This window comes from Cydia fagiglandana, chromosome 19 (genome assembly GCF_963556715.1).
Source record: "Cydia fagiglandana chromosome 19, ilCydFagi1.1, whole genome shotgun sequence".
Taxonomy (NCBI): domain Eukaryota; kingdom Metazoa; phylum Arthropoda; class Insecta; order Lepidoptera; family Tortricidae; genus Cydia; species Cydia fagiglandana.
In genome coordinates, this window is record NC_085950.1 from 4,043,864 (window position 1) to 4,071,652 (window position 27,789).

Consider the following 27,789-nt stretch of genomic DNA (forward strand, 5'->3'; position numbering starts at 1 on the left):
TTGTATTGAAACTGAAATTGTCGTAATATCGGTGGTGTTTTAGCTGAGTTCCTTGTATCCGTAGTGGCCGAGGGTCTGTTCGACCTCCTTGACGTATTTCTCTGCGACCTTCTGCTGCCTCATGGCGGCCACCTGCAAACGGGGTTTCATAATAGGTTTAAATTGAAAACATATGACTGTTTGTTGCCTGTTAAAAAAGTAAAAAAGTTGAAGTTGAAGGGTCCGTGCGCGTTGGAGGGTCTGCCATCTTGTGGCCTGATAGGAAACATAAACAGGTACATAGCCAAAGCAAGTGCTGCCATCTACCGTTCTCGTTCGTTTCTTGTTCTGCCATCTTGTGGGCTAGATCGGAAGCACACACACATCACACACACAATTACGTCTCGCACCAAAAATCTGTCGGCTCCTGTGCTGCTCCCTATAGACCCGATTGTAAATGTGATTTTAATATTGTAAATGTACCGCCATAATTCATGCACTCTCCCTAGAGTTAGACGTGGTTAGACCAAGAAAAGTCTGCAGTGATTTTGATAGCCCCCGCAGTGCAAGTGTTATTGTTACGTCATAATGTCATAGCTGGATGCGGGTGGCGCAAGGCCGGTCGTTGGCACTCTTTGGGGGAGGCCTATGTCCAGCAGTGGACTTCCTCTGGCTGATATGATGATGATGAATGTCATAGAAGTTTGACGTTTAAAATAACACTTGCACTGCGTGGGCTATCAAAATCGCTGCAGACTTCTTGGTCTAACTATATAAAGAAAAGTTCCAATAACTTGTGCCACTTGATATTGATATCAACTTTAGCCAGAGTCCTCGGGATCACGATTAACCTTTTCGACGCCGTGTCAAATACAAAAACTGTCACTCGGACGCCACGTCACCGAAGTATCAAAACTGAAATTGAACTTAATGCATATGCATGTAGGTCTATGTTGATCTGTGGTCTGTGACCGGTTAATCAGTTGGCGTTGAACCTGCGGTGCGGATAATATATATCGGTCATTGGCGTCCAAAAGGTTAAACTAACTCCGTTCAGCGCTGTAAGCGTGAAGAAGTAAGGAAGTAACACACAGACAGCCACTTTCGCATGGATATACCAACGGAGCGGCAGCTGACGTCGACACCGATTGGTCATGGATCCTGTTCCTAGCTCGCGGTCCAATAGTTCAAAGGTCTCACCTTCTCCTTCATGACCCTGCGCTCGTACTTGTCCTGCTGCTCCTGCTCCAGCCTTAGGGCTACGCCCTCGTTGTGGATCTTCTCACGCAGCTCAGCCCTGGATATATACATAACATAACTTTACCAAAGACAATTTGAAATGGAGAGTCACTGTCATGGTAAATTGAATGGATGTTCACATAACAACATAACTGACTACACTGGTTGACACCTCAAACGATTAAGACGAAACAGGAGTTTTAAATATTTTAGGTAAATATACCCGTCTCGCTAACGGAAGCGGCTCCTAAAACTAGTGCGATAAGGACAAGGCGAAAAATCCTGCGTAAAACTGTCAAAAGTCGATGGTTCGTACTCGACTGTTTCCTCCTCCAAAACTTAACCAATCGTAACCAAATTTGGAAATCTAAATGATTATGAATTTATCTGTGTCGGACCTTTTTGTTTTTTTGGCTAATTGATATCAGTTTTGAAAACTACGCCTCTCATTGCGGCATAGTCAATTAGGTCATTTTGGCCATTTTTGAAGGGCTCTAGCGCCTTGAAAAACAAAAATACCAAAAAAAGCAAAACGGTCCGACACAGATATTGACAATATTAATCTGTGTTGAAAAAGTCATTGCTCTAACATCAAAACCCACGGAGGAAACAGTCGAGTACGTTTGTATGGAGAAATTACCACCCCCGTTGGCTCTTAACAATGTTCTTAAAAAAAGTGTCGACCGCTCTAAGCAGTTATGTTGTTTTTGTAAACCTCCCTTCAATTATGTAGCTACAGTACATTTTACTGCCATCTTTCGACTTTCGGCAGAACATTAAAACTGTTAGAACGCCACGCCATTTGAATTCGATCATTATTATTTCACTGATATGTGTTAACTTGTTCAAATAAATACTAATATAAATATCAAACAAAATCAAATCCAAATGAATGTCATTAAATAGTTATCATCCAAAATCATCATTTAAAAGTCAATTCTACCAGCAAACATAAGAAAACAACTCAAAATTTGCATTTGATTACTTTGCCTCACATGTGAATTACACTTTGCCGAGTTGCACTTTGCTATCAGTTTTTGAAGTGGAAAGTAAGCCTTTCCGAGCTGGTGTGGTGAAAAGAGTGTTTGTATTGTATTAAGCCTCCTCCACACTCGTGCGCGAATCGCGGCTCGAAGCCGCGAACGCGAGTGTGGCGTCGATTTTCGCGGATAGCGAAATCAACTCCACACTCGCGTTCGCGGCTTCGCCCGCGATTCACGCGCATAGTCTGGAGGGGGCTTTATATTGTTACCTGGCGCGCTCTTTGTCGTTGATTTGCTTCATAATCGCTTGGCGATGATTCTCGATACGCGCCTTGCGTTTGTTATCGAGCTGTAACAAGTTTTTATATCGGTATTAAATTATCTTCCTTTTAATTATACCCTAGGCTATAGTCTGTATTTTTAGCTGTTTAAATAAAAGTAAACAAATAATTTGTACATTTTCGGGTAGTTATAACCAGAGCTCGGATAGGGTGAGCTATTTGCCTTATATATGACATAAGACATGTCAAATTATAAGGCAAATAGCTCACCCTATCCGAGCTCTGGTTATAACATTTATTGGTTAACCAAACAAATACAAAACCGCCTGGATCAGTCACCGAACGACCTGACTTTAACCTACATTATTTGATCGTGTAATGTTTTCATCTACCCTCAACTGGGTTAAGGAGCCATTTGAGGGTAGACTTTGTTTATTTTATTTAAATACCTAAAGCGGTATCCAGACGGGACGATCAAATCGACCGATTTGATCAGAAATGAAAATGGCTCCAATCTCCAATTTAAAGATTTTAGACCGGAAGACAGTGACACATTTTACTGGGTCATTTGTACAGTATGGCGGTTCGTCAGGGGTCTAAGTACGTAATGAAGAAAGGAAAAATGATGGTCATAGTACCGGCGGCCCAATCGCGTGGGCGTTAGTCGAACGTGTCGGATAAAATACGAGTGTCGAACGATTTGTTCCACAAAAATCCTCGTATTTTCCGATAGTCCATAAAAAAGAAGTAGGCGGTAGCGTAATGCCATACTTCTCCGGTGTGACTTACAGCCCGCCATACTGAGGCGAACACATTAATTAAAAAAAAAACAATTCAATCATTTGTGCCAAGCTAATTTTTGCACAGGTGATCATCGTCGAGCAGCCATTCATGGACATCACCATGCCATACTCTTCGGACGGTTCCAAATGGCCGCCATCAAAGAATATAATACTCACTAGGAGAAGAACGATAACTCCATACAAAAAAATGTCCCCTTCAAAAGTTCGTTTATACTACTAGCGCTCGGTAGGATACCATTGTAATTAGAATTGACAACCCGTTTAGCCTAGCGCCCCTAGCGGGTATTGGCAGTAATCCAGTTCAGGAAGCTAATGGTCCTGGGTTATTTATTTTATTTATTTTAATCTTTATTGCACAATATAACAAATAAAGTACAAATGGCGGACTTAATGCCTAAAGGCATTCTCTACCAGTCAACCACCAGGCTAAACAGAAACAGTAGTAGGTGCAGGCATTAAACAAAAAAAAACGCAGAATAGGTAACTTAAGACATAAAAAAATAGCGATATATAATACATACTAACGAAAATAAACTTACATATACATACTATAATTAAATAAACTTACATATATATTACTTTATGTACCCAGTGCAAAGAATACTATGCCTACGATGGACAATTAACCAGTGAGTTTGTCGAAGAAATGCTTACGTAACATGCGCTTAAACGAAAGCTTGGTTTGAGCCTGTCTGATATTGAGTGGGAGATCATTCCAAAGCCGGATCGCCTGAACGGTGAAGGAGTTAGAGATAAAACCGGTACGATGAGAAGGAAAAGAAAGCTTGAGACTGCGGGACTCACGAAGGGTGCAACCTGCTCGGGCGGTAATAAAATGAAATTTGGATCTAAGATAGTCTGGCGCATTTGGTCCTGGTCCTGGGTTCGAATCCCGGAGAGGGAATTTCTTTTTGTATTATTTTATTTTTTGTTGGGGTCAGGTATTTAAGAGCCCATCAACATGCACACTAGCGCCACTGCTGAATACATTAAACTAATTTTTATGTTACTGGATTCGTCAACCTACCCGTTCAAAACTAAAGCGGCCATTTTTGTTATGAGCTCATAGATTGACGAATCCAGCAACATAAAAACTAGTTTGATGTATTCAAAAGGTACTTAAATACACAATACAGTCAGTAGCGGCCACTTTTTTAAATACCTGTAAAATTTAAATTTAACTTAAATAATCACGATTATTTATTTTAGCAGTGGTGCTAGTGTGCACGTTGTTGGGCTCTTAAATTAGCATATCACAACTAAATAAAGAAATACGTTATAAGATAATGATTAGGTACTATATTTAAAAATTCGTCAAATATAAAAGGTTACAAAAAGTTACGTATTATTAAGATATAAATATTTTCATTCCTATTAGGATTAGTGTATATATGTTAGGAGCAATACATATGAATACATACATTGATATGGCAAATGGTTACAAGTTGTTATTACATCTATCCGGTTATCGGACATTTCTGCTCCACAGCTCCACGCAGCGTTCTTGGTCACCGGAAAACTAGTCTGTATATGCAGCAGATACGTGCCCTTTGAGCTTTTTCCAAGAAATCATATTATGACGGGCCAGGATTATATTATTATCTCACGCTCAAGCCATGATTCACTTTCTAAAACAAAATAGTCACAAATTAAACAATATAATCTAACTTCCTAATTACTAACGTCGCTAATTCCAAAGGTCTAAATTTACCAGCTTACTCGTAACCAATGAGAGGTTTTACATCTATGATGAATTTAGATTATAATTTCGGACGCGATATAGTGTCCGCGGGACTTACGGGGATAGTAAGATTAAATTATTATATTTGAATTTGGTAATTAGTACGCTCATTTTTATTTAAAGATTGATATATTTCTTACCTTGAAATTATCGCTGTTTCTGGTTTACTACAACGGTTTCCACACACACATTAGGGCTTTTCATAATCCGGATAAGAATTGTTGATGAAGTCGCCATTGCCGGATACATAATACAGCAAGGAAGGAAGAGCGACAACGGTTTAAATTTAACTAAGTCTGTGCGAAGACGCATTTAGATATGTTGCTCGTACATATGAATAGTTTTTATTTTTAAATTAATAGGTAAATAAATATATTTCAAGTGAATAAATCGTTTTATATGAAAATTTATATTTTTGGCGTTAAATGACTTAAATGACAGCATTGACATTACAGACTTTTGTCTTGTCTATGTTGTTACCGGCCAGACTCAAATCAAGGCCTATCAAAGAGGCCTATTGACAAAGATTTTTTTTTTAATTTTATCAAGGAGGGTAGAGGCACGTCTACCCTTCATAGATTTTATGAACATAGACAAAGACAAACTGAAATAGATAATAATTTACATATTTCAAAAAATAAATAATAATTTACATATGACTTTGACTACTTCATAAAATATATTTGATAAAATAATTGGATTTGTTCCTAGAAATCGTATAGACAAAGCCAGTTCTACCAATGTTGCTGTAGTAAAATATTTTTATGGTAATTACTGGCAATACAGCTCTAGAAACGGAGCACACATGTACAATTTATGAAGGGTCACGTCATTCCAAGGAAGTCAATAGGCCTTGGCCGCCATACCGCCGAAAGGGTAAAAAATAAATGTTATTGAATTGATTTTTTCATTTTTTTTTGTACAATCTTTTTGCAAAGTGTTACTTGTCACTTTTTGACATCTATCAATGAGGATATTTAGACTACGTCGCATAGCAGCAACATCACCGTCTAAAAGGCCTTTTACACTATGTAACAATAAAAAAATGTTTTTTTTTAATTAATATTATCTCTGAAACTAGGCGACTTTCAAAAAAGTTTATAGGACATTTTTGTCTCTAAATATGATCAGTAGGGCTACCGCCAATACCGAAACTCGTCATTTGCGGGGATTTTTCTCTGTCACTCTAATTACGCCATCATTGGAGTAAAAGAGAAAGATCCCCGCAATTTGCGAATTTCGGTTTTCGCAGTAGCCGCTCAGGAATACGCTGTTAAGGTGGCCACTGACGAGCCTTCCAACAGTCCAAATAGCGTGGCTGCAATCCAAAATCGGTCCGTGAATGTCAAAAACGTACAATGTTTAATATTAGGATGCCGTCCATTTGGATGAATCCATTGTAACGGCATCCATTTGGAAGGCTCGTCAGTGGCCTGCTTTAAAATTATTCGTTTTCCTCATGTTACACCGTGTATAGTAGGAGAATATTACCAGGACGATGGGTATAGTAGGAGAATATTGCCAGGACGATGGGTATAGTAGGAGAATATTGGCAGGAGGATGGTACCTCCTTCTCCTTCTGCAGGAACTCCTCGTTCTGGCGCGCCGCGTTGTTGAAGCTCTGCTCGTCCTTGGCGATCTCGCGCGCGATCATGCGGTGGATGTCCTGGATCTGGAAACATTACACCACGGATTTAGCACCCATTCGCACGAGAGCTTTTTCAACGCGCGTTAAAAAAGCGCTTGAACCATCAACTTCACAGGCAGGGTCACTAGGCTAGGCACCCACTAGGCCAGACCGGTTGTCAAATATAACCAAGATATTCTTTTGAACAAACTGCCATGTCACTGCTGTCCGCACCACAGAATAAATAATAGTACTAGGTACAGAAGACTCACTCTCTAACAAAACGCGTCTGTTACGATCAGCACAGATATGGCCGCTAGGTGGCGACAGCGCCACGCGCGGCTTATGGCTAGCCACCAAAATTGGTGTGGAACGGATGTACTTTTAGCTACCTGTAGCAAAGCGACGAAATCGCGGAGTAAGCCGCGCCTGACCACGGATTTATTGACACCGGGGCCGATTTTACGGGTTCCGTACATAAAGGGTAAAAACGGGACCCTATTATAGTCGTACGGTTTTTTAAAATGCCCTAATCCACTTGAGACCTGCCGACGAATGGCATTGTTACCTTTTGTTAAGCCCCCTCCAGACTATGCGATACTGTCTGCGAAAATCGACGCCACACTCGCGTTCGCGGCTTCGCGCCGCGATTCGCGCACGAGTGTGGAGGAGGCTTTAAACCAAACCGCTAATTACGTGTGCAGAATAATGTCTCCTCTACACGATGGGCCACCGCCGACCACTCCAAGGGACGCATTTATGCGTTAGAGGGAGCAAGTGATATTGCTATCTCATTCTACCGCATGGCTGCGTCCCTTGGAGTGGCCGGCGCTGGCCCATCGTGTAGAGGAGCCATAAAGCAATAACAACAAAATACGTAATTACGTGTGCAGAATAATGGCTCCTCTACACGATGGGCCAACGCCGGCCACTCCAAGGGACGCATTTATGCGTTAGAGGGAGCAAGTGATATTGCTATCTCATTCTACCGCATGGCTGCGTCCCTTATAGTGGCCGGCGCTGGCCCATCGTGTAGAGGAGCCATAAAGCAATAACAACAAAAGATTCCATACAGATAACAAATTTACCGCTTAAATAATAGAGTTTAGAATCACAATAGCAGGTACTCGATACTGCCGTATAGCGTTGTCTCTCTCCCTCCGTTCGTCTGTCCCGCTCTAACTTCTGCATCTCACCTGTTGCTCGCGCACCTCGTGCAGATTCTTCATCTCTCTGTTCCGCCGTATAGCGTTGTCTCTATCTCTCATCTCACCTGTTGCTCGCGCGCCTCGTGCAGATTCTTCATCTCTCTGTTCCGCCGTATAGCGTTGTCCCTCTCTTTCCGTCGGTACTCTCTCTCTACGTCCTCCTGTATCTTCAGGTTGCGGATGCTCTCCAACTCTTCCTTCATCTCTGTTCCGCCTTATAGCGTTGTCTCTATCTCTTATCTCACCTGTTGCTCGCGCGCCTCGTGCAGATTCTTCATCTCTCTGTTCCGCCGTATAGCGTTGTCCCTCTCTTTCCGTCGGTACTCTCTCTCTACGTCCTCCTGTATCTTCAGGTTGCGGATGCTCTCCAACTCTTCCTTCATCTCTGTTCCGCCTTATAGCGTTGTCTCTATCTCTTATCTCACCTGTTGCTCGCGCGCCTCGTGCAGATTCTTCATCTCTCTGTTCCGCCGTATAGCGTTGTCCCTCTCTTTCCGTCGGTACTCTCTCTCTACGTCCTCCTGTATCTTCAGGTTGCGGATGCTCTCCAACTCTTCCTTCATCTCTGTTCCGCCTTATAGCGTTGTCTCTATCTCTTATCTCACCTGTTGCTCGCGCGCCTCGTGCAGATTCTTCATCTCTCTGTTCCGCCGTATAGCGTTGTCCCTCTCTTTCCGTCGGTACTCTCTCTCTACGTCCTCCTGTATCTTCAGGTTGCGGATGCTCTCCAACTCTTCCTTCATCTCTGTTCCGCCTTATAGCGTTGTCTCTATCTCTTATCTCACCTGTTGCTCGCGCGCCTCGTGCAGATTCTTCATCTCTCTGTTCCGCCGTATAGCGTTGTCCCTCTCTTTCCGTCGGTACTCTCTCTCTACGTCCTCCTGTATCTTCAGGTTGCGGATGCTCTCCAACTCTTCCTTCATCTCTGTTCCGCCGTATCGCGTTGTCTCTCTCTTATCTTACATCTCACCTGTTGCTCGCGCGCCTCGTGCAGATTCTTCATCTCTCTGTTCCGCCGTATAGCGTTGTCCCTCTCTTTCCGTCGGTACTCTCTCTCTACGTCCTCCTGTATCTTCAGGTTGCGGATGCTCTCCAACTCTTCCTTCATCTCTGTTCCGCCTTATAGCGTTGTCTCTATCTCTTATCTCACCTGTTGCTCGCGCGCCTCGTGCAGATTCTTCATCTCTCTGTTCCGCCGTATAGCGTTGTCCCTCTCTTTCCGTCGGTACTCTCTCTCTACGTCCTCCTGTATCTTCAGGTTGCGGATGCTCTCCAACTCTTCCTTCATCTCTGTTCCGCCTTATAGCGTTGTCTCTATCTCTTATCTCACCTGTTGCTCGCGCGCCTCGTGCAGATTCTTCATCTCTCTGTTCCGCCGTATAGCGTTGTCCCTCTCTTTCCGTCGGTACTCTCTCTCTACGTCCTCCTGTATCTTCAGGTTGCGGATGCTCTCCAACTCTTCCTTCATCTCTGTTCCGCCTTATAGCGTTGTCTCTATCTCTTATCTCACCTGTTGCTCGCGCGCCTCGTGCAGATTCTTCATCTCTCTGTTCCGCCGTATGGCGTTGTCCCTCTCTTTCCGTCGGTACTCTCTCTCTACGTCCTCCTGTATCTTCAGGTTGCGGATGCGCTCCAGTTCCTCTTTCAGCTCTTGTTCGGCCTAGGAACAAAATACAGATAAGTAATAGTTATTGATTTTTTAATAGTTATTTGTACAACAAGAGATCAAAGTTTGATATTTCTTCGAGTGCTTATTTTGAGTCCCGTGCAAGCGAAAGATTCTATAATATATAGAATCTTGAGCGTAGTAAGGGATTCAAAAGCGCACGAGATGTAAATGACTTTGATCTCGTGTAGTACACAAAATTTTTCACCCTAAGCAGTGAGAACATGACAGAGATAATAGAACCCAAGTATATCGAACTTGTATTAGACCCTGCATGTTGAAATGACATTTGACTATAAAGGTCACTTGAATGACATTTTGTCTCACTCAGTGAGAAAAATGCGATTTTGCTCACTCATTTTGTCTCACTCAGTCAGCAAAATGCGATTTTGCTCACTGAGTGAGACAAAATGACTCAGTGAGCAAAATCGCATTTTGCTCACTATTTTTAAGAAGCTAAGTACCCTTGTTCGAACTGCTGAGGTGAAAAAGCGTTTTTCAATTAAAAGACGTGTCAAGATCGCTTACCTTCTTTGAAGTTCCTAAAAAAAACGAACTTTAAGATAACCTTACTTTCTGGGCTTTAGAGATGTGGTCGATGCCCTTCTGCTTGGCGGCCTTGATGGCCTCGGCCTCCGCGCGGTTCCTGGACTCGCGCTCCTGCTTCTGCTTCAGGAAGTTGGCCACGCGGAGGTCGTTTATTCGTTCCTCTTCCATCTGCAGCTGCTTGAAGTAGAGCAGCTCGGCGTTGCCTGCGACACAAGAAATAACTGTTTTTAGAAAGAACCGACTTGACAAAACAGATCTGCGATCAGGGCCGTCCAAGGATGCCAACTTAGTGGTTTTACCACTAAATTTAGGGGGAAATAAACCAGCTAGGGGTTTTTTTAGGGGCTAAATATTTTTAGTGGTTTTTATAGGGTTTTTTTTTAGAGTAGGAAAGTGCGGCAAATTTGAAAAAATTTAGGCGCGAAGGGATATCGTCTCATATAAAATTTGATTTTTTTCTTTTTCTACTGACGAGATTTTCTTGACCATCTATGTATAACGTTCATATGTATGATCATTAAAATGTCGAACCGGTTGAAAATCATAATAATGTTCTAAATTTGGAAAATCTATAATAATTTCTTTTATATTTTATTTAGTGGGTTTTCCAAAAAAATAGTACAACCTAAAGGGGTTTTTATGTTGAGCTCAGAGGTAAAAAAAATTGGAGTTGGCAACCCTGGGGCCGTCTTAAACTATGCTGGGGCCCCTGGGCATATAAGAATTTGGGCACAGAATAAATAATAGTACTACCGTACAGAAAGGAAGCTTCCTACAAAACCGAAGTTTGACAGCGGTTCAGGGTCGAATCATGCTATCCCTTTCTAATACATGGCACTATCCCTTTCGGCCAATTAGGGTTGTCAAAATTCAAGTGATTATCTTATCTGTGGTCGTGCACGCAAAAGGAAGTCAAGTGGTGCCAACCCTAATAATTGCTCGGAGCAATGCTGAGCCGAGTTAGGCCGAAGTCAGGAGCTTCGCACCCCTGATTTGGGGCCCTTTTGGAAAGTAAAGTCCGCCGATGTAGGTACAGAGTTAACAGTGTGGACAACGGTAGCCACTAGCCCTACCTTGGTCGAGCATTTCCTTGAGCATCCGCTGCCGGGTCTGTTTCTCCTTCAGCTTCTGTGCCTCATCGATCTGCATCGCGATGTTGGACTGGTTCACGCGGATGCTCTCCTCTTCTATGCGCTCCGCTTCCATCACCTGTCAATGTTGAGGTTTTAAGGCCGAGCCACACCGGCTTGCGTGTGCGTGACGTGCGCGTGTGCGTGCGCTAAAATGTTGGAGCCGCACACGCACACGTCACGCAAGCGGTGTGCCATCTCTCATAAGGATCTGTATACTACAACGCCGCACGCGCACGTGCACGTCACGCACACGCAGCCGGTGTGGCTCGGCCTTTATACGGTGACAGAGAGTAAAGAGGTATCCAGACGGGACTGATAAAATCGGTCGATTTGATCAGAAATAAAATTGGCGTCAATCTCCAATTTTAGATTCATGGTGATATTAGAGCCCTCTAAATTGAAAAATGCCCCAGAACGAAAATACTGGCCTCACAAATTGGTATTCTTGCGTCCGCACATCCTGATTAGATCGGGCAATTGAATCAGATTGGCGAAAAATTGACTAATCGGGATCAAAGAATATAATACTCACTAGGAGAAGAACGGTAACTCCATACAAAAAAATGTCCCCAACCGTTTATACGTTTATACTACTGGCGCCCTCGATGTGTACCAATGGAACTAAAGTTGACAACCGGTTTAGCCTGGCGGGTATTGGTATTATAGGTATATAGTAATTATGTTGATAAACATATTTGTTATCTTCATATCACGAAATATATGAAAGATGCAAATATTACCCCTTGTTTGTGGTATTATCTATTGATTTAAATAAAAGGCATATTTATGTTTATAACATTGTATTATGTTTTACATATAGAAATATACACTGAAAATTAAACCCTGACAACTTAACAAACACATAGACATTAATAAGTTTCTCTGCTACAATAAGAAAGCGTGCCGCCGCGACGCGTCGCAGAGTGCTTGACAGTAGCAACAGTATCCTGAGTGTGATAGCGGGTAGGCCCGATAGTCGCTATATGCAGCACTGGTCGAACTTGCACCGTTCCTTAGCTCCTTATGAAATGTAGTAGTTAGATACCTAATAAGTTTGAGTAAGTACTAACATAGTCTTAAACAAGTTCCTGCATGTACACGTTCGACTAACCTTTTTGTTATGGATTTTTGTGGTCCGAAATAAATGATTTTTATTTTATTTTATTTATAATAAAGCGCATTCACAAAGTTTTCAGTATTATACAAATAACATTAGGCATTCCTACCTATTACACTTTACACACAGATAAACTACACTTTACACACGGCATTTTACACAGATTTCTAACTTGTATTCATTCATACATTTCTTCACGGTTAATTAATATGCTTTCCAGATGCGTTATGACTCGGTTCCTTCTGAACCCACTAAAGCTGTATAAATTTCACTCTGGCTGCTTCAACAGCCGTTGCTCCGCATTTAGCACATTTTCTATGTGCATTGCTGTAATCTATGTAGGTACAGACTTACAGTCTTAAGTGGTTGTACCGCTACGTTGTATTTATTATTTAAAGATTTAATAAATAAAATTTTCGTTATGAACTTTCACCACAGCAGTTGGACAGTCATTGACAAATATAGTTTTTTATTATGGTGGGTAGACGTACCTACCCTCCATATATTTTATGAATATTGATAAAGACAGTTGGAAGCAAATATTCATTATAAAACTTAATCGCGTGTAATTAAGTTTTAAGCGTTTTAAGTCCCGTTTTATGATTAATTGTGTATAAAATTCGTGATAATTTAAATCAGAGTTGGGAGCAATGTTGCTGTAGAAAAATGTTTTTATTTTTATTACTCGCAACTTTTTCTCGGAGGCCAACGCACACATAGAAGCTACAGGCGCACACATGCGCAATTATTTGGGGACATAACTTTCTTAAGAAGTGAACAGGCCTTGATCGGGATACGCCTTAATGCCGGAATTTTCCGTACGGAATGATGTGTGCAAGGGAGACAGTGCTGTGCATTTGTAAAGCGACGTCTCGTTCACACCTGTCATTCCGTATGGAAACCGAACGGTGAGAGAGAAGAGAGAGTAAAGACCCCCCCCACCTAAAATCATCTAAAAATTAAATTTGAAATGACGTAATTTATGAATAGCCTCTAAGAGCGTGCCACTTTCAATCCGGAGGTCGCGGGCTCAAACCCCGGCTCGTACCAATGAGTTTTTGCGATGTACGAAATATCATTTTGATATTCATAGGCCCCCTCCAGACTATGCGCGTGAATCGCGGGCGAAGCCGCGAACGCGAAGTGTGGAGTCGATTTCGCTGTCTGCGAAAATCGACTCCACACTCGCGTTCGCGGCTTCGCCCGCGATTCACGCGCATAGTCTGGAGGGGGCTATATGTTACTAGCAATGCTGGGCGAAACTTATTTCAATCAATAAAAACTTCTGTTTAGCCCACAGTGCGACCCCAAGTGAATGGGACATTGGGTCTCCTATCGCACGTGAGCTTTTTCAACGCGCGTTAAAAATAGCGCTTGAATCTGTCCGCACTCTAAATTCGATTTAACGACCAAGGCTTAAAGTCGAAAATCCAACAACGCTTGATAAAAAGCGTCACCGCTGTCGTGTAAAAACATACATGGTTATCCATTTGTGTCATTCAAACGCTTTTTTAACGCGCGTTGATAAAGCTCCCGTGCGAATGTGGGCTAATAATTGCTCGGAGCAATGCTGAGCCGAGCGGAGCAGAGTTTGGCCGAAGTCAGGAGTTTCGCACTACCTTAGCAAACTCGTGTGAGAAGATCTGTTCCTTGAGCGCCGTGAGGTTCTGCAGGCGGAGCCCGAGGCGGCGCTCCTCCTCCGCCTCGGCGCGCGCCACGGCCGCCTGTCGGTTCTCCTCCATTATGGCGTCTAGCCTGACAGAACAATTTCAGCTTTAGGGTCTAGTGCTCTCAGCCTATTTATAGTATGATGAAGTGCACTGGTACTTGTGACATGATCAGTGCCGCCTAGTTTGCTTAGAGCGTCATGGAAAGTCCATGACAAGCCATCGCCATTGTGTACAGAAGGCAATGTCAGAGGACTGGCGCCATCAGTTGTCTATCGTGGTTGGTATGGTTTTTTTTTGATACCCAAAGGAATCTTGGCGTAGCACGCTACGCACAGGCCACGGCCTATGGTGTTCACACAGTCGTCCATGGCAGTGGCTTGGCATGGCCCATCGTAACCCACTGTGTACTGGGGCCTTAGGAGTCTAGGGTGAGTATCCGGCTAGTAGAACCAGACAGTAAACTTCATATGCTACCAGGACGGTTAGTTCCCTCTTTCCCACCTACCGTCTCTCTTCCTCCATGAGCTCCTTCTTAATGAGCTCCTTCTCAACAATCTGCGCGTCGCGTATGGCGTGGCATTTGGACGCCAAGATGACGCGGTTGCACAGACGCGGGCCCTGCATGTTGTCCGCTCTTAGGACTGTAACGGATAAAGAAAATTATGGTAGAAGTGAAGGCCAAGGACTTATGGTAGGTCTTATTATACTCTGTATCTTTAAGCTGTATCCAGACGAGGCAATTTTTCGCCAATCTGATGAAATTCTCCGATCGAACAGGGCCGTGTGGACGCAAATACCAATTTGATTCCCCGATCACATCAGCAGGTGCGGACACAAAAATGCCAATTTTCATAGTAGAATGCAAATTGGTGATTTAATTTGTGTACATGTGGACGCTAGATGAGATTGACCAATTATTTTCCTGAACAAATCGATTAATTTCATCAGTGCCGTCTGGATACCCCTTTAGGTACTTAAATAAAAGTAAACAAAATCTACCCTCAAGCGATGGGCGAGTCGAGTTATCTGATTCGAATAATCCGAATCAACCTACAGATGAGTTGATTCGAATCAAGACTATTGGCAATCCGAATCAACTCGGCCATTAAACTGACTGGTAACTTGGTATCCGATCCGCTGACTCGGCGAATGAATCGCCAATTCACCAACTCTCCGAGCCGAGTCAACGCTACGCTAAGGCCATTCAAAAATAAACCTTAAGTCGATAGCCCGAAGGTTCTTTTTACAACAACTGCCGCTTGATTCGCCGTTTCAATCCGAGTTGACTGGTACTATGACCATTCAAAAATAAACCTTAATTCTGTAGCCCGAAGGTTCTTTTTACAACAACTGCCGCTTGATTCGCCATCCCGAGTCGAGTTCACTGGTAGTATGGCCATTGAAAAATAAACCTTAATCCGGTGTCCTGAAGGTTCTGTTTACAACAACTGCCGCTTGACTCGTTTGCGGCTCCGCGGCCCGTGACCTTGTCGCGAACCACGCAAACCGTCGAGTCGAGTCAGTTCGAATTTCATCTCGGATCAGTGGCCGAATCGATTCGAATGATTCGAATCGAAAAAAAGTGGACTCGTCACATCGCTACCTCAGATGGCTCTTTGAGCCAGTTGAGGGTAGATGAAAAATGAAAACATTACATGATCAAATAATGTAGGTTAAAGTCAGGTCGTTCAGTGACTGATTAAGGCGGTTTTGTATTTGGTTGGTGTAATGTTATAACTACCCGAAAATGTACAAATTGTTTATGTTATACCTAAAGATACAGATTATAGGATTTATCTTGTTTCTTCGCGGTGTTTTCCTACACCAAAGACTCCAAGGAGTAACTGGTAAATATCAAATATCTCGTACATTGGAGCTGAAAGAGTTGGTGGACTCGCTGTAAAGCTGCCTTTCAAAGCGAAAACCGTGAGTTCGAACCCCGACTCATACCAATGAGTATCTTTATGAACAATAGATTACGAGTTAAATAGAGGATCTATATCTGAATCCCTAAAGTCTTTTCTCCTATCTTTGCATTCCCTAATATTGTTTGTCATAAATGTCATAATGATCTGCAGTTGTCCTAACACTAAAATCCCTAATTTTGGTGTCCCTAATTATTGATTATTTATCCTAATGTTATTAAGCATATTTCCTTTTTTTCTAGGGTCCGAGGGTCGCAGTTCTAACCCTAACCTAAGCTACTTTTGTGGCAGCAAGTTCTAAAATCTAACCATTTTTCAGAACCTTACATAATGGAAAATAATCGTTATGACAATTTATTGTTAGGGCATGTGCCCATTAGGACAAACCAGTTAGGGCAAGTGGCTTTAGGACAAACGTTGTTAGGGATTCAGAATGACACCCTTAAATAGATAGGTAAGGAACTTACTCTCGTTCCTAGTGAGGGTGTGAGCCGCCTGGTCCGGTCCCTCCAACTCTGGATCCGCCTGCCCAGACGCTGCCTCCGCCCCGGGCTGAGGCTTCAGGTTCTCCTGTGAACCAGAACATCAGTCAGACTTGGTCTCCGATTAAACGATCTCATTCAATTTTCATCCCTATTCACCCCAGTTGACGGTATCTCTTTTTAGGGTTCCGTACCCAAAGGGTAAAACGGGACCCTATTACTAAGACTTCGCTGTCCGTCCGTCCGTCCGTCCGTCCGTCTGTCACCAGGCTGTATCTCACGAACCGTGATAGCTAGACAGTTGAAATTTTCACAGATGATGTATTTCTGTTGCCGCTATAACAACAAATACTAAAAACAGAATAAAATAAAGATTTAAATGGGGCTCCCATACAACAAACGTGATTTTTGACCAAAGTTAAGCAACGTCGGGAGTGGTCAGTACTTGGATGGGTGACCGATTTTTTTTCCTTTTTTTTTTACATTATGGTACGGAACCCTTCGTGCGCGAGTCCGACTCGCACTTGCCCGGTTTTTTTAAAGGAACATTGACATAGATATCTAGGGATTATCGCGAATAGCGCGCGTGATGCGAACTCATCAACTAATCGCGCGCGTGATGCGAATGCGAAATCATCAACCAATCGCGGTGTCGCTACACTCAACTCAACTCAGCTTCTCTAACAACTGTCCCATTATATCTATCAACTGTTGCCTCTGTTCCATATTCTCAAGATGTCGCCGATACCGCTGTGTCACACCGCTGTACTGGCCCCTGTCATGCCTCATTATTATTGCCCATAAAGTCAGTCCCTAGATATCTATGTCAATGGAGTTCATAGCGACCGAAAACCGACTGGCGTTCCTCAGTCTGCTACTTGTGGTTGGTGCAACTGGCAATACCTTTAACATCCGTTTCCGCATCTCGGACTCCTTTGCCGCCTTCTGGGTGGCGGCTTCCTGGGCGTGCATGGCCGCGATCTGCTCCTCTTGCGTCAGCACCTGAGGAAAAAAATCTTATTCAGGTTTTATTTTTATATTTTATTTATTTACGAAGCGCTGGTCAGTGGCGGATTTGCAGTCTTTGCCACCCTAGGCCCAAGGCCCTGCAGCCGCCCCTTTCTCAGCACAGCACCCATCATATTGACTAAGTACATTTTGATTCTTGTTATCATCAGCGAATTTTTGTCACAATTTGCCGCCCCTAATATCTTGCCGCCCTAGGCCCGGGCCTACTTGGCCTTAGGGCAAAACCGCCACTGGCACTGGTGGCCTCGCGGTATGAGCATGGGTCTGTGGCGTCGCACCGCCTCACTAGCCCTTAATTAGAATGTTAATATTGGCTGCATTGACCCGGCCTTCACTCGAAGACCGGGTCGCTGATTGGTCAGGCGAGGGCGAATGACATATCCCGTTCACTCAGCGATTACCATATATAAACTCAGACACCATTCGCTCTGCCCCTCTTTCTGCTCTGCCACCGGATAGTAACCATATAGAACCTAGACTCGCTGTAACTGTACCTGTACCTACGTTAAGATGTAAGTCATATGTACATGTAATCCGCCCACATCATGCAATACACGATAATCTTCAAGGCTTGTCTTATTATCATCGAAACCACCTGCTAGGATCCTCTCAAGCCAAACGTCTTTCAATCCGGAGGTCGCTGAGTCAAACCCCGGCTCGTACTAATGAGTTTTTCGGAACTTATGTACGAAATATCATTTGATATTTACCAGTCGCTTTTCGGTGAAGGAAAATATTGTGAGGAAACCGGACTAATCCTATGCCTAGCCTAATATCCAAGGCCTAACCTCTGGGTTGGAAGGTCAGATGGCAGTCGCTTTCGTAAAAACATTAGTGCCTACGCCAATTTCTCGGGATTAGTTTTCAAGCGGACCCCAGGCTCCCGAGCAGTGGCAAAATGCCGGGACAGCGCGAGGAAGAAGATTTGGGTTTTATTCAGTTTTATTTAGGTTTTGTTTTGTTATGTTGTTGGATCAGCGCGTTAAGAACGCTGGGGTTGAAATTAACGTCCATTCGCCGAACTTCTGATAAGAGTCTTCTAATTTCCTTGCCTCTCACCGCCGGTAAGTACATAATGTGTAGAAGAGATATAGCAATACCTTAACCTGCTCTTTAAGTCGCTCTAACTCGCTCATAGGCCTAACAGCAGGATAATAGTTCTTCTCTCCCCTTGGTACTTCTAACTTCGTCAAACTCCGGATAGAAGAGAGATAGCAATTAGCAATACATACCCTAGCCTGCTCTTTTAGCCGCTCAAACTCGCTCTTAGGCATAACAGAAGGATTGTTCAAGCTCCGGTTAGAAGAGAGAAAGCAATACATACCCTAGCCTGCTCTTTCAGCCTCTCAAACTCGCTCTTAGGCATAACAGCAGGATAGTAGTTCTTCTCTCCCCTTGGTACTTCTAACTTCGTCAAGATTCGGATAGAAGAGAGATAGCAATTAGCAATACATACCCTAGCCTGCTCTTTCAGCCGCTCAAACTCGCTCTTAGACATAACAGCAGGATAGTAGTTCTTCTCTCCCCTTGGTACTTCTAACTTCGTCAAGATCCGGATAGAAGAGAGATAGCAATTAGCAATACATACCCTAGCCTGCTCTTTCAGCCGCTCAAACTCGCTCTTAGGCATAACAGCAGGATAGTAGTTCTTCTCTCCCCTTGGTACTTCTAACTTCGTCAAGATCCGGATAGAAGAGAGATAGCAATTAGCAATACATACCCTAGCCTGCTCTTTCAGCCGCTCAAACTCGCTCTTAGGCATAACAGCAGGATAGTAGTTCTTCTCTCCCCTTGGCACTTCTAGCTTCCTATGGGTCTCGCCCAACTGCGGGGCCATAACGACCTCGCGGCGGGGTAACTCGCATTTGTGGATGGGGCGCTTGGTTATTGGAAACTTGAGACGGCATTGGGAGGGTCTGAAAGATTTCGCAAGGAAAAAAACTTTCTGAGAAGGATTGTGATTCACAGATTAAGGGGGGGACTGACGAAATCAGTCGATTTGTTCAGCAAAATAATTGGTCAATCTCATCTAGCGTCCACACGTACACAAATTAAATCACCAATTTGCATTCTACTATGAAAATTTGCATTTTTGTGTCCGAACCTGCTAATGTGATCGGGGAATCAAATTGGGATTTGCGTCCGCACGGCCCTGTTCGATCGGTGAATTTCATCAGATTGGCGAAAAATTGTCTCGTCTGGATACAACTTAATAATTGGACATTCGAACTGCGGGCGTACTAACCGCGAAAGGCCAATATCGAAATTTCTTTTAAAATAAATAGTTCGTCATCGCTCGCATGTGCATAAATTATTGAATTGCACAACGGGACTTAATCGCGTATTTAAGTTCGCATGTTTGTCCAAGACCACGGGGACAACGCCTTCCTCGAAACGTTGGAGGTAAATCTTAAAATCGTTGTGCAATTTAATTACGTTTAACAATCGTAAAAGTTTAAATCAGTGTTACCGCGAAAACCGAAATTCGCAAATTGAATAAGAATAAGAATAAGAATTATTTATTGCCACACACATACAAGAAAACTAAGACGATAAAAACAAAACAAACAAAAAAATTCACATGTTGAACAATAAGTACGTGTTGAACCAGCAACAATGAAATTAACATAGATTGACATTAATCGTTCTTATGTTATAAAACTTACACATAACAACCAATAGTGTGACAATAGGGATGGACTCAGCATTTGTTGTTACAGACTAGCTGTCACAGCGCTGGTTTTCAGTTCACCCCTAATTATACATATAAGACATTAAAATATAATAAAAAATAAAACAAGTGTTTTATTAAATCTGAGTACTAATAACAACTAAATCTAAGTTAATTGGCAAATGACGATGGCATGAGAAAAAAAAAAGGCGGGGGAAAAAATAATAATAAAACTATTAGCTAGGCAGGGCAAGACATGAAAATTTACTAGGTACTGTTCAATAGGTGTTTCAAGGGTGCTTAAGTATTCTTCTGTTTATAGAGTAATATAGATTTCAGTTTAGTTTTAAAAGTATTTTGGGACACATTATTTCTTAGAGGTGGAGGCAGATCATTCCAAATTTTGGCTGCTGAGAATTTAAAGCTCCCTCTATACCCAACAGTTTTGTGGTGCGGTAAAGATAATTTATTTTGTATTTTACTGCGGGTGTTCAAATGGTGCTCATCCTTTAACCAGTTAATTTTTTCATAAAGGTAATCTGGTTTCTTGGTTGTTACAGTTTTTTTTATAAGACAGGCTAAGTGCAATACTCTTCTGTCCGCCATTTTAAGTATACAGTTCTCATTAAGATACGGTGAGATGTGGGCTCTCTTCGGCACCGAGTAGCAGAATCGTGTGCACGCATTCTGTACTCTTTGTATAGCTTGGGCAGTTTTGGCAAATATTCTTGGTCCATACACTGCATCACAGTAATTGAACTGTGACAGGACAAGTGATTCCACCAACATTAACCTGACTGGCTCAGTTAAATGATTTCTTATGCCATATAGAATTTTCAGTCTATAGAACGCATTTCTAATTTTAGCATTGATGTGCTCGATGTAACGCAATTCCTCGTCAACTAACAGGCCCAAATTTTTCGCGGAGTGTACTTTATCGACCGCCTGTCCGTTAATGATTATATTAGGGTTATGGCTTGCGACACGATCACACTGATGCTTGGTTCCTATGACTAAAAATTTGGATTTCGTAGGGTTAAGAACTAAGTTGTTATTAACTGCCCACCGATATATAATATCTAAGTCCTCGTTAATTTGTTCTACTGCCTGTGCTGTCTCTTGTGGATCAAACGATAAGTAAACTTGCGTATCATCTGCATATAAATGAATAGAACAGTGCTTTAGTCTATTACTGAGATCAGCTGTAAAAAGAGTAAAAAGAATTGGACTTAGAATGGACCCTTGTGGCGTTCCTCTATTTACAGGTTTTACTGAGGATCGTACTTCTTGGCCCTCTTCATTTTCGGTTAGGACAAACTGTTCTCTATTTGAGAGGTATGAGTAAAACCATTTTCGTGCCGAAAACGAAATGCCATAATAAGACATTTTAGCCAACAAAAGATCTTTATTGATGCAATCAAAAGCTCTTGAGAAATCTAACAATACTAAAATACTACTTTTTCCATCATCTGATGCTAATAATATATCATCTGTGACTTTCGCGAGAGCCGTTGTTGTACTATGTCCGTTTCGAAACCCAGATTGTATATTAGGTAAAATGTTGTTATGTTCTAAGTATTTTGTTATTTGCGCACAAACTGCTCTTTCCACTATTTTAGAGAGAACTGATAAGATACTTATAGGTCGGAGGTCTTTATACGACTCTACATTTGATCCTTTAGGCAGAGGTTTTACTTTCGCTAATTTCCACTTTGTAGGGAAACATTTCGACGAAATGGAATTATTAATGATGGCCGTTATTATAGGTAGTGTTATAGGTAGGGTCATTCGTAACATTTTAATTGAAACTGAATCATCTCCACAAGCATTTGTTTGTATAGATCCAATTATTTTCAAAATTTCATTTTCCGAACATTCAGTTAAGTTAAATTCGTTACTTCCATATTTATTATTAATAAAGTAGTTATACGTATCTAGATCAGTATGGCCATTACCTGGTATATCAAGAAAAGAATCATTAATGGTGTCTGGATTGTTTAAGTGATGTGGTATACCGACATCGTTGGTGCCAAGTACCGCAGAACGTTTTAGGTAGCTCCACATTTTATTTGGGGTCTTTATATTATTATTAACATAGTGTGCGAAAAATGCTTTTTTTTCGCTGTCAATTGCCGAGTTAGTAAGATTACGCAAAGCTCTATAGTAATTACGATGCGTTTCCTCGCCGGTAGAGTTAGCTCTCATCAATGCTTTGTTCCGAAGGGACATCATAAGCTTAACGTTATCTGTGAGCCATGGTCGCGGTTTTTCTCTCACACGGACTCTTTTAATCGGCGCATGTTTATCAAATAATTTATGCAGCAAGTCATAAAAACAATTAACCATAGCATTAACGTCAACACATTTCAATACATCAGTCCAAGGCAAAATCTTAAGATCAGAATTAAACTCTAAATCATTAATCTTATTTAAAGGTCTATAATCGATAAAACGCTTAGTCTCTTTCGGTTTTTTAATGGTAAATTCAGAAATAATCAGAGCATGATCGCTCAAACAAGGATTATGGTAGACATTGACCCTTTGGCACAAGTTAGCGGAGTCCGTAATAATTAGGTCCAGAAGTGTAGCAGAGTGGTCAGTTATACGAGTGGGCTCCTGCACTATCTGTTGTAAGTTTAGCTGGGAAAGAAAAGTCAACAGTTCAGAAACGGATTTTTTCTCTGGATGTAGTAAATCTACATTAAAATCGGTTAGAATAAAAACATGGTTACAATGAGCAAAGGCACTTGCAGATTCGTTTAGTGATTCAATAGCATTTGCCACAGATAGCGCTTCAGGCCTGTAGGCTGAGCAAACGGCTATACGTACGCCACCTAGCTGGGGTTCTAAGGTCCACCACCTTGCATTTTGGAGACAAAGCAAACCGCTTGGAACAGGTGTTCCTGGGGATGATCTGAGCCGATTAAGCCCGGTTGCCAAGAGGTTCCACCCAGCAGGTGGGCAGGGGAGGGGGGGCAAAAGTGGCTCCGGCGCGCCTCACTCTAAGCTATATATCTGTATACATCTAGCAAGTATATCAAGTTTGGTGTCTTTTTCGTGTAATTCGAGGATGAAGAATTCATTTCTGTGACTAAATTTTCACTCTTCCATACAAAAAAATCGAGAAATTAAAAATTCCAAAAAAATCTTTTCACTTTTTTTTTCGAAAATCCTCTACAAAATTAAAACTATGAGGATTTGCTCTAGAAAAAAAATACCTGTGAATAGCCCAGTTATCCTACTATATAGAATAGTAAACTTGTTAAACATTTTTTTTTCATAACTCTGATAAAAAAAATGTTTTGTGTCGCGCGGCGTACCTGCATTGTAAGAGCGGTATGCAGCGTTTAGGATTTTTAAGTATGTTTCGATGGTTTCTGATAAGTTGTTATTCTTCTGGTTGTAGAAAATTACTTCTGGACGTGATATATATACAAATATAAATTAAATGTATAAATATAGATGTTGGGAAAACTTTCGCCAATAGAGTTATTATAAATGTGATAAAATTAACAAAGCAGATGTTTGATTAAAATGCGGGTTAAAATACGAGTAAGATATATATTGTTCGCAATTGCCACTACATGCCCATGGGTCCGTGCATTTTAGTTTTTTCTTAACGCAGTTGCACCTCCCTGCGCATTTTGTTTTGCAGCGGCAACGAATAAGCTCTAAACAAGCAGCAGCCGCCGCAGGTAGGCTTGTACATATGGGCTCCCAATAACCATTTTGTTTGGACCAGCTCCAGTCAGCAGGACATGGAAGCTGTTGCTGAGGGGCTATAATCTGTCCCCAAACATAGCCTCCTTGGTAAACTGCACGGAGAATATGTTTACGTAGGTAGCGCATCTTCCATTGGAGGCAGATTCTCTAACTGAAGATTATTTTTTGTAAAAAGTACTTTTCGGCACTCTTTTACACTTGTACTTGTACCTGATCCGAACACTGTAACACAATGCATAGTATCAAAATAATGTCTAAGGACCAATTCACATCTCGTAATTCAAATCTGTTCAGATTTAATATTGTAAGACTCTTACTTGTCATTTGTCATACAAGACAATAACATTTTTTTCCAAAATTGGCTGCTCAATGTTGTTTTGTTTACCGTATTTAAATCCCTCCGGAACATTACAAGGACCACTAAAACCAGGATTGTCAGATCCCTCATATTTCCCACTTTTCTGTATGCTGTATGTCTCACATGGACACTAAGGGCATCCGAAAAACAGAAAGTGAATGCACTAGAGATGTGGTGCTGGAGACGAATGCTGGGCATATCATGGACTGAGCATCAATTATTGAGGAGCTTGGCATTAAAGAGCGGTTGCTTTCTACGGGCAAAACTCGGTACTCAACTTCTTTCGACACGTGTCTCGTCGAGACGGAACCTCTACAGAACGTCTAGTTGTGCAAGAAAGAGTAGGAGGTGACAGGGCTAGGGGAAGATCTCTAATAAGATGTACTGACCAAACCAAATCAGTGTGTCGGTCACAGTAAGCGAATGCTTACGGAAAGCAGCTCTACGGGAGGAATGGCGACGTGTCGTTAAATGAGTCGCTCAAAAGTTTTCATAATGGCCACGACCACTCTATCAAGAGTGTAACGAAGAAGAAGGCCCTCCGTTACAGCAGGATATGCGCTTTAAGCTTGAAATACGCTTTTTTTCCCTTTCCACACACAAAAGAAACTGTGTTGTAGCCTGAAAAGGTGTGGAAGAATGGCAAGACTACTATCCTTTCTAGTCCTGTAAAATAAATCATATATCTATGAGTTACAAATAAAATCATATATTTAAAGAAAGTTTGCAGCACGTGACCATTAGCCCAGTTGACCTGTCTCTTATTGCGGTGACATATTTATTTATTTTATTTACAATTAATGGAAGAACTACAAACGTTAGCTTAAGGAAATGCAATAGCATGGCACGAGAGGAACAGGTGATTCTTTCCTGTGCCAATCCTCCATTAATTGTAAATAAAATAAATATGTCACCGCAGTATACGAGACAGCTCACCAGGGCAATTGGTCAAGTGCTGCAAACTTTCTTTAAATATATGATTTTATTTGTAACGCATAGATATATAATTTATTTTACCGGACCAGAAAGGTCAGAAGTCTTGTCATTCTTCCACACCTTTTCAGGTTGCGACACTGTTTCTTTTTTGTATGGACAGGGAAAAAAGCGTATTTCAAGCTTGGAGCGCATATCCTGCCGTAACGGAGGGGTTTAAATACGGCAAACAAGGCAATATTGAGCAGGCATTGCCAATATTGATAAAAATTGTTATTGTCTTGTATGGCAAGTAAGAGTCTTACAATAGTAAGTATGGACAGATTTGAATTACGAGGTGTGAATTGGCCCCTAGACGTTATTTTAACAAAATGCATAGTATTTTGTTACTGATTTTACGAGTACATCGGGTACAAGTACGAGTGCAAAAGAGTGCCGAAAAGTACTTTTTACAAAAAAAAATCTTCAGTTAGAGAATCTGCATCCAATGGAAGATGCCCTACCCACGTAAACATATTTCTCCGTGCAGTTTACCAAGGAGGCTATGTTTGGGGACAGATTATAGCCCCTCAGCAACAGCTTCCATGTCCTGCTGACTGGAGCTGGTCCAAACAAAATGGTTACTGGGAGCCCATATGTACAAGCCTACCTGCGGCGGCTGCTGCTTGTTTAGAGCTTATTCGTTGCCGCTGCAAAACAAAATGGGCAGGGAGGTGCAACTGCGTTAAGAAAAAACTAAAATGCACGGACCCATGGGCATGTAGTGGCAATTGCGAACAATATATATCTTACTCGTATTTTAACCCGCATTTTAATCAAACATCTGCTTTGTTAATTTTATCACATTTATAATAACTCTATTGGCGAAAGTTTTCCCAACATCTATATTTATACGTTTAATTTATATTTGTATATATATCACGTCCAGAAGTAATTTTCTACAACCAGAAGAATAACAACTTATCAGAAACCATCGAAACATACTTAAAAATCCTAAACGCTGCATACCGCTCTTACAATGCAGGTACGCCGCGCGACACAAAACATTTTTTTTATCAGAGTTATGAAAAAAAAATGTTTAACAAGTTTACTATTCTATATAGTAGGATAACTGGGCTATTCACAGATATTTTTTTTCTAGAGCAAATCCTCATAGTTTTAATTTTGTAGAAGATTTTCGAAAAAAGAAGTGAAAAGATTTTTTTGGAATTTTTGATTTTTTTGATTTTTTTGTATGGAAGAGTGAAAATTTAGTCACAGAAATGAATTCTTCATCCTCGAATTACACGAAAAAGACACCAAACTTGATATAGTTGCTAGATGTATGCAGATATATAGCTTAGAGTGAGGCGCGCCGGAGCCACATTTGCCCCCCCTCCCCTGCCAACCTGCTGGGTGGAACCTCTTGGCAACCGGGCTTAATCGGCTCAGATCACCCCCAGAAACACCTGTTCCAAGCGGTTTGCTTTGTCTCCAAAATGCAAGGTCCCCTTAGAAAACAGGACCTTAGAACTTCTGCTAACCCGGGAGCGACACCTCTAGCCATAGTTGCTCGAGCGCTGAGCACGGATGCGGGCGCACTCGCACGCGCACTCCGCGCCTCACGTAGAATCCCACACCATTGCGGGGATCTTTCTCTTTTACTCCAATGAAGGCGTAATTAGAGTGACAGAGAAAAATCCCCGCAATTTGCGAACTTCGATTTTCGCGGTTATAGCCCAGAGGGGCTACCGCCAAAACCGAAATTCGCAAATTTCGGAGATCTTTCTCTTTTACTCCAATGAAGGCGTAATTAGAGTGACAGAGAAAAATGCCCACAGTTTGCGAACTTCGATTTTCGCGGTTATAGCCCAGATCCTACTATTTCGACTTTTGTTTATCCCAAAGCTCCTAAAAGGAGATTCCCTGTAGGATGTGAATCAACCTTCAACTTGGTAATGTGACAGGGTAAGTACTAATCAAACGTAGAATTAGAAATACCTATGTAATTGGTAGCAGCCTGGTTCACTTCTCTTCGTTGCTCTTCTTATTACATGGTAAGGAATACTGTCGTGCGGATTTGGCGTAGGAGGCGCCATTGTATATTTATTAGAAAATATAAATAAGTAATAGATGTGCGTAGTTCGCCTTCCGAGTAGTAAATTCTAGTAAATAAATCGAAACCAGTTGCCTAGCAATAAACATAGTTTGATAGATCACTTTGACGACCTTAAAATAAGACGGCGCATTCAAATATACCTCCACCCCCTCCACCTCAAAAGTCTAATCGTTAAGCCTCCTCCACACTCGTGCGCGAATCGCGGCGCGAAGCCGCGAACGCGAGTGTAGCGTCGATTTTCGCGGACAGCGAAATCGACTCCACACTCGCGTTCGCGGCTTCGCCCGCGATTCACGCGCATAGTCTGGAGAGGGCTTTATAAAAAAAAATATGATTGTCTTTGCGTGAAGTCTACCTTAGTGTTGCCTAGAAAAAAAATGGTAGATAAATTTAATTAAAAACAGAACAATGTGTCTCTAAAGTATTCAAAAAGTCTGCGAAATATACGTTTTTGTGAATTTTATATTTAAATTTTTTCTATCACTTATAATCTTTTTATTTTATCTAGTTTTATTCAAAGTTATAGCTGGTCAAGCAGATCTTGTCAGTAGAAAAAGGCGGCAAATTTGAAAAA

The 27,789-nt window shown here is 41.8% G+C and overlaps 1 protein-coding gene across 1 annotated transcript; it reads right to left on the reverse strand.

The window, feature by feature from the left end:
* LOC134674158 (cilia- and flagella-associated protein 45) lies at positions 1 to 27,317 on the reverse strand. The gene is made up of 13 exons (XM_063532214.1): positions 27,098 to 27,317; positions 19,153 to 19,348; positions 17,307 to 17,405; positions 16,389 to 16,491; positions 14,502 to 14,637; positions 13,946 to 14,081; positions 11,150 to 11,285; positions 10,101 to 10,279; positions 9,372 to 9,521; positions 6,594 to 6,698; positions 2,471 to 2,550; positions 1,180 to 1,276; positions 1 to 132 (listed from the first exon to the last, which is right to left on the reverse strand). The coding sequence occupies exons 1-13, from the start codon at positions 27,193 to 27,195 to the stop codon at positions 40 to 42; spliced, it is 1,608 nt and encodes a 535-aa protein (XP_063388284.1). The 5' UTR covers positions 27,196 to 27,317; the 3' UTR covers positions 1 to 39.
* Positions 27,318 to 27,789: the final 472 nt, after the last annotated feature.